This window comes from Dipteris shenzhenensis, chromosome 33, assembly GCF_047967505.1.
Source record: "Dipteris shenzhenensis isolate YYH24624 ecotype China chromosome 33, Dip_SZ_1.0, whole genome shotgun sequence".
In the NCBI taxonomy this organism is placed as follows: Eukaryota; Viridiplantae; Streptophyta; class Polypodiopsida; order Gleicheniales; family Dipteridaceae; genus Dipteris; species Dipteris shenzhenensis.
Genome location: NC_141628.1, coordinates 29,888,589 through 29,901,449, shown reverse-complemented (window position 1 = coordinate 29,901,449; position 12,861 = coordinate 29,888,589). Strand labels below are relative to the sequence as shown.

Sequence of the window (12,861 nt, the reverse complement as noted above, 5' to 3'; positions counted from 1 at the left end):
CAAATAGGCTTCAATAAAAAAGTCCATAAACAAGCATGCTTGTATGTTTTTGCTCGGGGGGGTCACTATGTATAAACCCTCTATATCACGTGCGTTCAAGGCATATTTCTAAAATCCCTTATCTGTAAATTTTTCATTAATAAAATGTACCCTTTTTCTATACAAATCTGTAAATTTTTTTGAAAATTGTTTTAAATACTCCCTTATGTAAATTAACTTTTGTTAAATTTAGATATTAAAAACATCCTTCTGTTGAACTCACGTGATAGGGTTACATATAATGAGTGACCCCCCTGAGTGTTTTTGATACATGCTTAAAGCTTAATGATCATTATTTAAGCCATAAGAGGCTATATTGGCTAAGTTCAGTCTATTATAGAGCTTTTCTATGAGAACTATGGTGCAATGAGTGGTTGACGATTAACTGAAAGCCAATGAGGTAGTTGACCATAGCTAAGGTCCTTGTCCAAACAATCAAGGTAATTATATTGACCTATGACCCAAAGCTTATAATGCCTTAATTCTAGTACACATACTAGTGCTCAATCTCAAAGAATTCTGATAACATGAGGACTGATTGAAAAAAATGAGTTGAGATTATAGGTTTAGTTCTTCTACATGAAGGTTTATGGTCCTCCATCAAAGACCAATGGTAATATGGGTAATATTGAAGCAGACTTTAGAAACTTTTATCAATGCTTTTACTGGCATCTATTATTTGTTTCCTTAAGACATAAAGAAATAGTGTGAAAAGACACTCGTGCTTGTTTTACATTCTGTTACTACATGTTCCCCAACATTGTCCTTTGCATTGATCTAAAGAGAAATTGTGCAACCCTCTTAGGAATAACACACATCACAATTTGCCTAATACCATATTCTAACTCAAAAATTACCAAGAGTATGCCCCCATAGTGATCTTCTTATCCACATTATCTTGATAGTTTTCGAAAACTTTGACTAATATTTTACAAAGAAAATAAACAAATAATTCATCATTGTCAATTTCGATCCTTATCCTCAACCTAACCTTCCCTCCTTAATCTTTTCCACTTGCTATGACAATATGCCTTACACCTACGTGCATGTATGGAGTAAGTGAGTAGGGAATACCATTTACCTTTTTGAACACCATCCACTTGATTGTCAAAAATCCTAAAAGATGTTCCTAGAGAGTGGACCAAATTGGAATGGCAAGGTACTAAATTCTCAAAATACATTTTGAAACATGTTTTCCCTATTCCCTAGCATTACCCATCTAGCTGCATGGTACAAAATAGGTAAAATCCTAAAAAATTTGAAGAATGTGCATTGTTTTTGTGTCGTTGGCTTGGTCCTCCACTCTTTCCTATCTAACTATACTACAATCCTTTACCCTCCCAGCCCTCTTATAGCTCAGCACACGATTTCTCTAAGGCCCCATCTCTTCTCACTACCCAACCCCCTTCTCTTAGCCCCCTCTTCTCAACCCACCCTTACTTCCCTCAGCCCCCTCCTCTTATTAACCGCCTACTTTTTGCCTCACTATGCAGCATCAACCCCCTATTCTCAAGCTTTAAACTTCAGCCTCCTTGTCTTCCAAGTCCTCACTACTTATACTTTTCCTTTTCTTGCAAATTTGCAGCCCTTTTGATGCCTTTTTTGTAGGACTGCCTATCCTTCTCTCTCTCTCTTTCCTTTCAAGTTTCGTCCTCTCTTTTAATGACTCCTCCATGTGGCGTGAGATGGATAATAAGTCATTTGATCGAAGGAGGTAGATCACCTTGTAAAGTGCACGTGGGAGAAGGTGGACATAAGTAGAATTGTAGCTTTTGTAAAGCAATGAAAACCAGAGACATAGACTATGTACAATATCATTTATTAGGAGTGAGAGAGCAAGGCATGTCCCCTTTCCCTTCAATTCCAAGAGTAGATCTCACATATTTGAAGACACATGTAGAGAGATTGGGGAATAATGGATCAACCCTTGTGGTATTTGATCTTCAAGATTATGCATCACTAGCCCCAGGTGTAATAAGTTCTACCATGTGTGGTAGCTCACGTGCTTCTACTTCTATTTACACCCCCTTATTTGTGAGTAGAGCATCCACACATACAGGTGAACATACCCCTTCACGAGCCCCAAGAGCTGCATAGGCTAGCCTTGTGAATCCATGGCATGAGGCATGTTTGAGTGAGGGCATAAGTAGGTATAGCAGTGGGCTATTTCTTTTGTGGAGAAGATGTAGCCATGGTAAGGGCTTGTAATCCTTACTTCATTGATATGGTGAAGAAGTTTATAGCCTTTGGACCATAACACACTCTTTCCTCACGTGAGGCATATGCACCCCAATGCTACCCCAGCATAGAGTGGGCTTTGAGTCCCATCAAATCTTTACATATGGCTGAGATATGGTGTCACACTAATCTGACATGGATGGAGTAATACTAGGAGCTACCCTATTCAAGGAATGATTTCATACTCCAAAGGGACATACTTTTTATTAAGGCTATTGATAATTTAGAGGAGATCGGAGAAGTTAACAGGCATTTGGATGGAGGCCACTGAGCATATGGGGGGGTAACATAGTGTTATACAATTTGTTTCTCATGGTGAGAACTCCAATAGGGTATTAGGGACGACTCTAGGGAGAAGTCCTCTCACATTACTTTCACTCCTTGGATGGCACATGGTTTAATAATCTATTGGAAGACATTGGTAGGTTGGATAGGCGGAGCTTGCCATTCACAATTAGGCAATGGTGTTGTCATTGTAATCACTCACCACCACTACATTTTGGCTTTTTTTGCAAGATATCCCCAAAGAATCTCCTGAATTTTTTGGCACATGCTTGATTGTCGAAATCATCATCTTGAAGTGACTTTTTAAGCTAGAAACTTAATTGAGACAACGTATTGTGAGTGGGATGCATGGTGTAGATTAACTCTACAAGGTTCAAAGCTTTAATTCCATTGTTTTGTATGACATGTAATTTTGGGTGAGGTTGGCCTATTGCTTTGGGTCACAATGCCTATTCTCATTATGTTGAGGCTTCTTGATGGATACGCTATTTGTATTAGGACCTTTTATGAAGTACTGGATTGGATGATTGAGATAGCTCAAACCTTCGATGCCTGTATGGTTTGAGCAAGGATGACTTAAAGGACACTACAACCTCTCAATGGACAAAATATCATTCGCCTTAGGAGGTAATTGCATCCTTTATTTTAGATCCAAAGTTTCAAGGGAAGGGTCAATAAATGGATATAGATGTGGTGCAAAGATCAAAGAGAGTATTAAGATCACTTGTCTCGAATGTAGGTGATAGAAGGAAAACACAAAAAGAGATGCCATATTATCAATAAAGAAAAGGGTTGTTTGGTTAGGAGGATGCATAGAATTACAGGTTGCGCATTTATTTTAAAAGCCCAAATGCACAAGCCATAGGGTTTCCTATGTTGTAAGTAAAAATCTCAAATTATAGGGTAGATTAAGAAGAAGAAGATAGCTATGAGCAATCCATAGGCGATATCTTTAGTATATCTAGCTCTAAATTAATGTAAACAATCATCTCCAGGAACAAGAGGCCTCTATCCCTATGCTCACAATAGCAAAGAAATGACTGTCATGAATTATGGTGACCTACCAAATGTATTAGTATTAACTATAGTGTATCCTCTCTCATGCTCTACTGGGGGGCGGAGAGGCCTATATCCCTATGTTAATAGTAGTCAAAACCTTCCATTGTGGAAATGACAATCATTCTTTCTATAGACCTACCATATCTATTACCGTTGGCTAGAAATCCTCTCTTGCACTTTACATGGGGGTCGAGGTTTTTATTCTCATCCATTGAGTCAAATTTTGGACCTTGAAACGAGCATATTTTACACAAATCCACAACTTAATAAAGTTTTAAGTGAGCCATAAGTTTAAAATTATAAGTCCCCATTGGCCCACACCCCCGCATCTTCCCCCTCTTAGATACCCCTACTCTTCTTCCTCTCTCTCTCTCTCTCTCTCTCTCTCTCTCTATCTATCTATCTATCTATCTATCTATCTATCTATCTATCTATTTATCTATCTCTATATGTATGGGTGTGTGTGTGTGTGCGTGCGTGCGTGTCAATGTCATTGTGTGTGTGTGTGTGTGTGTGTGTAAAAAGAAATAAGTGTTTATGTGTGTGAGATACAAGTGAAGTTTAAGTCACAAGTGGAGTAAGAAGCAAATGAGTGCATGGGTTTAGAAGAGATTAGAGGAGGTATGGGACGATTAGTAGGCTTGGTGTGTAGGTTGGTTAAAAAGAGAGTGTAAAGGATAGATGTCACGGGGGTACATAAAGAAATAACTCATAGTTTGGGAAGTATACATGTGTGTGTGTGTGTGTGTGTAAAGAAATAAGTGTTTGTGTGTGTGAGATACATTTGCTAATCAAAACTAGTGTGTGTGTGTGTGCGCGCACGTGCATGTGTGTGTGGGGGTGAGGGGTGTGTGTGCACATGTGTGCATGCGTGCATGTGCGTATGTGTGTGTGGGGGGGGGTTTACATATCTAGTCCTCTTATTTGTGGCATTGTAGAATGGCTCTTATTTGAGCAACCTTTTTCTTCTACCTTTAAAAAGAAAAGAAAGTGTGATCTCTCCTATATGCATTTTTAATAGTGATTAGTCCACATGATAGGATATAGGTTGCCCATGAAATACTAGCATGGCTTGTGGCTAGCCACTTAGCATAGGCCTAGGTCGTTCTCCCACTAGAGGCTAATTTTTGTATGATCATGGGTTTTTTTTCAGGGTCTGACCCCCCCCCCCCTTGCAATACAAGCCGGAATTTTAACAAAAAACAAACAAACAAACAGCCTCGCTAGTAATTTAGTGCACAGAGTATTCCATGAGGTTAAGGTGGATTAAAGAAAAAATATAAACATCTATGACCATGACAATATCTGTGAAACTCATAACCAGTATGTTTATGTTTTCTCTAACAAAGATGCAATAGTTACTACATGTAAGGAAAAAATATTGAAGCACTTGAGATGGCTTTGGTGACCCAATTCATGCATAGAAGATAACCTTGTAGTTCGCATTTTCTTTGAGGAGGGTAAGGAATATAACCCATACTTTGTGCTTTACAATTTATCAAAACCAAAAATAAGTTTGAGATAGATTTAAACCAGTGTATGAGAAAAGAGATTTACTTCAAGATCCATATTACTAGAGAAAGAATAGAGAATTTTCTGTAATCTCATTTAGTTTGTGCTTAGAATTTTGATATGCATGTTGTGCTTGGAGGAAAGAAGTCAAAACAACTCTCAATGTTAATGAGATTGCCTTGAAATTATTGACGAAAGAAGTCAAAATACTCTGTCAATGCTAATGAGAATAGTATGAATTGTCTTGAGAAACTGAGCTAGCTAGATTGTTTGCCATAAATAGTCTTAAGAGCCAACTATCTCAAAACTAGTTAAGCTTGCTAATACTGAGTGATTTATATTGCTTGCTGTCGTACAATATTTCAATGTTCCGGGCTGTTCTTGCAAAACCGAGACTTGCTTGGATGTTCGTTCTTATTATGATTCATACTGCAGTACTGGAGACAGGAAGCTACCAGAATAAAGGACCAGCTGACTTTCATGCAAGAAGCACACAGGTATAACAAAGTCACCAACGGTTCACCTGACTTGGCTCATATCTTTTCAGTCGTATATGATTGCCTTAAATACCTACAACATGTTGCTAGACCAACAAATGGTAGACGCCTGTAAGAAGGTTTTCTTTTGTAACGTACTCAGGCTAACATGGGAGGTTGTGTATGTTGCAGACATATGATGGGCGACAACCTGACAGGTTTGTCAATGAAGGATTTACAAAAGCTAGAAAACCAACTCGAACTTGGAGTAAGTCGCGTGAGGGCAAGGAAGGTAACTTTTGCATGACGCAGTTTACCAACCTGTCGATGCGTGTGGGCAAGACGTAATATCGCCAATGCATGTATTGAGATCTAGCTCATTTGTAATAACTTCTGTGGACAGACTGAAGTACTGCTGGAACAAATTCAGGACCTTCGTAAGAAGGTACGAGATAGTTTCCCATTCTTTGCTAGGATACAATTCCAAGTAGGACAAGTAGACATCTAACGCCCCTAGGCATGTGCCATGAATCATGACACTTGATTATATATTCCCAGGAGCAACTTCTTATGCAAGAGAATGAGATGCTTAGAGCCAAGGTACCACAATCTATGTTCTATATGGCATGTTATTTATGAGATTGAATTTCACTCTTGTAGAGTAGAACGAGATGTACAATTCAGGTAGTTTGCGAACTTATGTTTTATCTGAAGAATATGTCAACCCGAAATTCTAGCAGCTTTCGGAGCCCAGCTCCTCGATGCAGCTCAACAGTGTCACAGGAGTTAGCTCTCTAGATGTCCAGGATTCCTCGAGTGTCAAGGCTTCATCTATACCACCTCCATCAAACCTTCAACAACATGAATCAAGCATAACTGCTGCCGAGACAACGCTTCAGCTTGGGTACTTCGCCGCCTAAATTCCGAAGATCGCAGGTTCTCTCGTCTTTTACTCTTTTGTCACCTTATGCTTCCTTTTGTCTGGTCGGCATTAGATTGATTGCATGGTGTTTTTCGACAGGTTGCACCAATTCACAATTTGCTGTCCTGAGCCCCATGGCTGTTGTAGATATTGAAAGCTATTCTTGGTTGTCAAGTCGATAACCTAGAATTCAGAACTGTGCGTTGAACTTGGTACTATATATTGTACGTATGCAATGAGAGCCGTTCTTCTTTAAATAACAGGAACCTGGCGTAGGCACATTAGCAGCATTAGCAACATGCCTGTAAGTTCTACAGCCTGGTTCTATCGTTAAAACGACGTACCACATCCGATATTTCTAACTACGACTATCACGGGTTGCTAATTAGTAAGTACCTGCATTAACTTCATTGCCTGATTGTAACATTCCTCCTGACCGTTTATAAGACATTGACATACTTGAAGTCTTTCAAACTGCGCGTGGTGTGACACAATGCATGCATGATCATGCTTTGTTCATACCTTTCAAGCGCTGATTCTAGAGCGTATTGAAACTAGTGCTGATTAATCATGGCCTTCATGCAGATTACAGCTTCCTCATGCATGCATGCATGCACTCACTCACGTATACATAGATAAGTAGACCTGCTCATAGAGAATGCAAAAAGAAGACATCGGACAGAATATGCATTTCTATGCTTTTCCAATTTCTTGTTTGAACATGTGTAACAATGCTTATGAAAGCCTTTCTTTTCTTCGCTTTAAAAGATTGTGTTGTATTATCGTGTATAATTATGACAATGGTTGAATGATCTATATTTAACACAATGATGCTTTATAGGAATAAATATGGATCACCCTTCACGATGGAATTGTACACATATGAGTCACTTTTCTAGGAAGTTCAGGCTATGTGCACATGCGCAATCCCCCCCCTCCCGAAACACACCCCATACACCCACTCGTGTCATGCACATGCACAAGATTGGGACATAGCTCGCACTTACACATGCACATGCTCACACACATGCATAGAGTTTTCCACACATGTGCGCATGCATCCTGACACATGTGCATATGCCAACACTCACAATTGCACCTACACTCATGACACATGGCACTTTTGATAGAGGAGTTTTAGACCCTATGGAGAGACATACATGCCTTTCGTATTTCTAGAGCTCTAAGGCATACCCATGACATTCTCATTAGGGGAATCTTGATGTGGACATGCATGACTTTCCAGCATCTGGGAGTGCTCAGGTACATTCTTGTAGATATGTGCATGCCTAAGGATCCTTTTATACTTCGTGATGTGATCTATGCAGTTAACCTTTTTATGCATGCATGTAGGACTTCCTATAAATGGGTTCCATGCTTATCCTATTTGTGGTGGCAGTCTAAATAAACTTGCATGACACTCAAAACATATGAAGAAAATGGTTTATGAAGGTCATGCTCGATACCTTCTGCTTGACCATCCTGCGCAGGAAGGTGAACTTGATCCACCACCACCCTCTTTGAAAGCAAGTGATTGGATTACCTCTTGGAGGGAGAATGGAGAGGAGCCTTCTCGTTCTATGAATTTGCTATCAATATTTCACGAGCTTCAATATATCCCACAAATGCAATAGATATCCTTAATTCCAAGTAAATAATTCATGGCCAATATCACTAAAATTTTTATCGATATTTCCTATTACTGAATTACGTATTCCAACAACCCCTTGCCTTTGTGTTCTTAAATTTTGCATCTGGGTGTCCTTTTCTTATCTCCCATAATTTTGGTAGTACCTTCTTGTGTCATCCATTAGATTAAAAGATTTTTTTTTTCACCAAATGGGATTTCAAGAAAGCTACCCCAAAAGATATTATTATGCACTTGTAAATGTGAACTACTATCCATTGCAATTTCAATGATGTCTTCCATGTCGACTTAATGATGTAGACCATATAAAGTATATTATCAACATAGCCAATAAATTTGACAACTCCTAATACTTCTCCAGCGCAAGAACAAATGTGCACCTTTTCTCCCTCAAGATAAGTTTGTGTAATGTCAAGAAGTAAATGCTGTGGAATGATCTCATCCTGATCCCAAAGAATTCTTTGTGCATGCATGTCAATAATTTTACCTTGTAACACATCACAAACTGTTTCAAAATTTTCATGCGGATATTTTAATTCTATGTCTTGAGGGAAAATCATGTTGGTCATTATTACCACACATCTTTTGATGCCACAACATTGAAAATGACAAGCTCATGGCATCAAGTCTGAGTATTTTCCCAAATTCAACCACTTCGTTTCTCAAATATATTGCTAAAATTAAACCCTCTTGAAGAGTGAAGTCTTGTATTAATGAAACAAAGATTAGCCACAATGGAAAAGGAAAATAGAATTTAATTACTTCTAAAATAATGTTCACATTCAATGTTTGCCTATTCGATGGTCTTTATACTTTGTGTGGGGCCAAATTTCACCTACTTTAGGGCCTATGCAAAGTATTGTGCCCATAAGATATAATTTTCATGGCCTAGGATACATGTTTTCTTATTTCTTAGCACACATCATGGATGACGAGCAAAAAACATGCATTGGGCATATCATTTGAATGTGTGTGTTGTTTGTATTATGGTAGTTTTAGGAGCCTTAATCTTACCCACTTTAAGACCCATGCAAAGTACCATGTTAATCGCATATCCTTTGCATGGTTACGGACACATTTTTCCTTGTTTCACCATTTGGCATGCATGAGGGTGAAGAAACATGCATCGGAGTGATTCTACCCTATGTGAATATCTCTACTATGCAGGATACTTTGCACAAGCCTTAATTTAGGTAAGATTAAGTCCTATCTAAATTATCATACCCATATAATATCATTTTCAAGGTGGCTGAACATGGATATTTTCCTATTTCTTACCATGAATCATGCATATCTAAAGTATCATACCCAGGGTTCAGTAGTTACGTTAATAACTTGTGTTAATAACAACTTCACATCATCATGTTATTAAGAGCTTGGTAATAAGCCGGTTTAGCGTGACTTGATAACTTGTAAAAACCCCGCCGGGCCCGCCTACAACATATATGTGTAAGTGTTTACTATGCTTATGTTTTGACATCATTTTTTTCTCGCTTACAACAATCTTGTTATCAAGAAGCATGCTCTTTGTCTCATTGTCAATTGCTCTTATATGCAGAATGGGTGATGTCAGTTACAGGAGAGATGAGAGAAGGGATGTGATGGGAGCTCTTAGGTTGGATCTAGTCAATGAGATTAGTTGCTGACTGCTATTGAGAACACCATTCAAAATTTCGCATCACTCAATGACTTCACTCATGCAATACTGAGTGGAAAAAGATGCCTTCACAGAGAGGGAAAAGAAAATTTGACAGAGGCAAGATTATGGTGCCCGAAAGTGGTCAAACACGTGTCTCAATGTCATTGGAAATGTCACTAAGTGTGTCACTAGTCTAGGACTCCAACGACCAGCTGAAGATATGGAAAGAATATCTTTATGGGATGTTCAATGGGCAAAGGAGAAGCATAGGAGCAAGAGAGCAAAGGACTTTGACTCGCAGTTGTTGCTGAGCAAACGTCAGCGCAAAGCATTAGATGAATCTAGTAGAGTGGCGAGAGAGAGATAGGTGTTGTAGGAGCATCATTAGGTGATACAGGGGGGTTTGGACACTTGCAACGGATGACAAGAAACAATGAGTGTATGGTGATCATTGTAGTGCCATATGATGCTATAGTATGGCAAGAAGAGAATGGGAAGGGTGCATACGGAGCTTGTCACAAGGTCCAATTCAGTGGTGTTTCTTCTTTCCTAGTCATCTAACATACTTGTGCAAAGAAATACTCAACAAGGTCCATAGGAAAACAGTTTGAGGATTTTGACATTGAACAAGGGATGCAAATATTGCACCCTTGTCTTGTTTGTTGCATAGGTAAGATAGGCGAGACTCCATGGGTAAGTATCTTTCCATATTTCAATGGCGGTACCCTAAGGAAAATGATGATGCAATTACCTTTTCGCAAAGGTACATATAGGCATGCACATCTCAAGTTGAAGCAAGGAGAAGTGATCAAAAACTCGGGGGAGGATCCAAAGATTAAAGCTAATGACATGGCAAGATTACTGGGGTTTTTAGACCATATTCTCTCAATTGTGTATGCCCTTGTGGATGCAGTGTCTATTGCTCATACGGCAGGGATCGTGCATTGCGATCTACACGCTGAAAATATTATATTGGACTTTATGAGAGACCATTGTCCCAGAGTAGGTGTCATTGATTGGGGTCTCATGCTAAAGGCCAGTGAGACTAGACCAACTTCTAATTTTATTACTAGGCCCCAGGGAATGCGAGGGGCAGAGTTCGAGCTGAGGAAAGAAGAAGCGCAACGAGGGAGGGAGAGACTGAGAGAGTGGGTGGTGGCTCTAAAGATTTGGGATCCGACATGCTCTAATCCATACTCCAACGCCTCCGATGTATACTCTCTCGGTTGGATCATCAAGCAAATGTTCACTTTTTGGAAAGAGTGTGTGGATGTATATCTGAAAGTAGACTACCGCATGCATACAAATTTTGTTCCAATGTCACGTATAGATATTATTGTAGATCTTATGTTGGAAAAGAACGCAAATGCATGTGCTGCTATGATTGATGTCAGAGAAAGAATTAGCAAGTTGAACATTAATCCACAGTTGGTCATGCGACCAATGATTGAGATGAACCCAAGGCTCTAGTTGGGCATGTTGTATTTGAATTACAATGAATATCTAATTGTATTGGGAATAGCTACTGTACCTGTGGCACTATCTTATTCATGCACTTGTCTGTGTATTCAACTTTTCATCAATTGAAGTTTGTGTCTGTGTTTTAAACTTGCTATCCCTGCATGACGAGTGTGGATTAAATTATTTAAATGGTATTGTTTAATTGATATCCAATTGTTTTAAATCTTTATTATTTAAATTAAACTGTTTAAATGGTATTTAAATGGATGCTCATTGTTTTAATATTAACTAGTATTTAATTGTTTAAATGGAGCATGTTTAATTAGTATCCAATTTTTTTAAATTTCTATTGTTTAAATCAGGGACTGTTTAAATGGTATTTAAATGGGCTCTCATTGTTACAAGACTATTTAGCATCCAATTATTTTAAATTTGTATTGTTTAAATTAAATTGTTTCAATGGTATTTAAATAGATGCTCATTGTTTTAAGATTAATTCATATTTAATTATTTTAAATCTCTATTGTGTAATTTTTATCGCATATTTGCTTGTGTACTGAACATCATGTCCTTTTGTTCGGTAGACGCATGTCATCACAATACAATGTACATGCATACTTCCATGGTTGAAGAATAGGACCTCGGATGTAACACAGATAGGGGAAAAAGACCATTGACTAGAGAGGAATTGGAAGAGGAGGTTATAACAAAGGAGAGAGGTCAAAAAGCATTCGAGCAAATGCGAATCTTAGCCTTGGGGATGGATCCAACCAGAGCAGCTCGTGTTGCTCCCAGAACTAGCAAATGGGCCAACCCTACATCCCTTCAATGGAAGGAAATCAAGAAGCAGGTTTTGGTTGAAGATGTGCATTCAATATGGCCAGTGTCATTGAGCGAGTCTCAAAAGGGATGACGGAAGGTGGACAAGTGCACGAATGGTGACATAAAGGCAAACGCTAAGAGGATCTACCTCAAAGTGTTTGGACATCCCCTTCATCACTCCGATTGCCCATTATTCTTTGCAAAAATGTTATACATGCACTTTATTCGAGGCGAGAGTGTGGACTTTACCTCTAAAGAGGTTGTTCACAACGTACATCATATCAGGAGGGAGACTGTCACATTCACATGGGAAGAGCTGAATCTAGCGCTTCAAGAGCTGCCTTGAAGGTATATGAAAATTCTTTGCTTGAGAGGTTGAGCCAACAAAAGACAAAAACGAAGAGGTGGCATGAGTTTGCATAAACTCAAATGCCACCTCGTCCAGTGCAACCTCATGCTAGACATGAAAGCATGGTGCGAGAGATGGCTGAGCTAAAGCAGAGTGAAGCAGCTTACAGAGTCCTTGAAGCACTAGAATGACTTAACTCCTAACCCCATCACTGTGAAGCATTCGAAAGATGTCCAAATTGAAGTAGGGGAAGGCGTTAAAGATTGTAATGAATGTCCTGCATGCAACAACTCATTTGACTCATGGGGTCGAGGTATTACAATTTGCTATGTGATCTGCACCATTTGCACCTCTCATGCTTGATAAATCATATGAAAGTAAGCCATGTATGTCCAATATGTCTTGTTCCAC

At 38.9% G+C, this 12,861-nt stretch overlaps 1 protein-coding gene across 2 annotated transcripts in view; it reads left to right on the top strand.

Annotated features, from left to right (window-relative positions):
- The window catches only part of LOC147879942 (MADS-box transcription factor 23-like), a 46,806-nt gene extending 39,517 nt beyond the window's left edge, over positions 1 to 7,289 (top strand). The window contains exons 3-8 of one of the 2 annotated variants that reach the window (XM_087371533.1): positions 5,569 to 5,630; positions 5,802 to 5,901; positions 6,013 to 6,054; positions 6,168 to 6,209; positions 6,347 to 6,545; positions 6,631 to 7,289. In XM_087371533.1, coding sequence (XP_087227659.1) covers positions 5,569 to 5,630; positions 5,802 to 5,901; positions 6,013 to 6,054; positions 6,168 to 6,209; positions 6,347 to 6,529 — 429 coding nt within the window. In that variant the 3' untranslated portion in view covers positions 6,530 to 6,545; positions 6,631 to 7,289. The remainder of the gene's footprint in view (positions 1 to 5,568; positions 5,631 to 5,801; positions 5,902 to 6,012; positions 6,055 to 6,167; positions 6,210 to 6,346; positions 6,546 to 6,630) is intronic. The other variant, XM_087371534.1, reaches the window with a different exon arrangement.
- Positions 7,290 to 12,861: the final 5,572 nt, after the last annotated feature.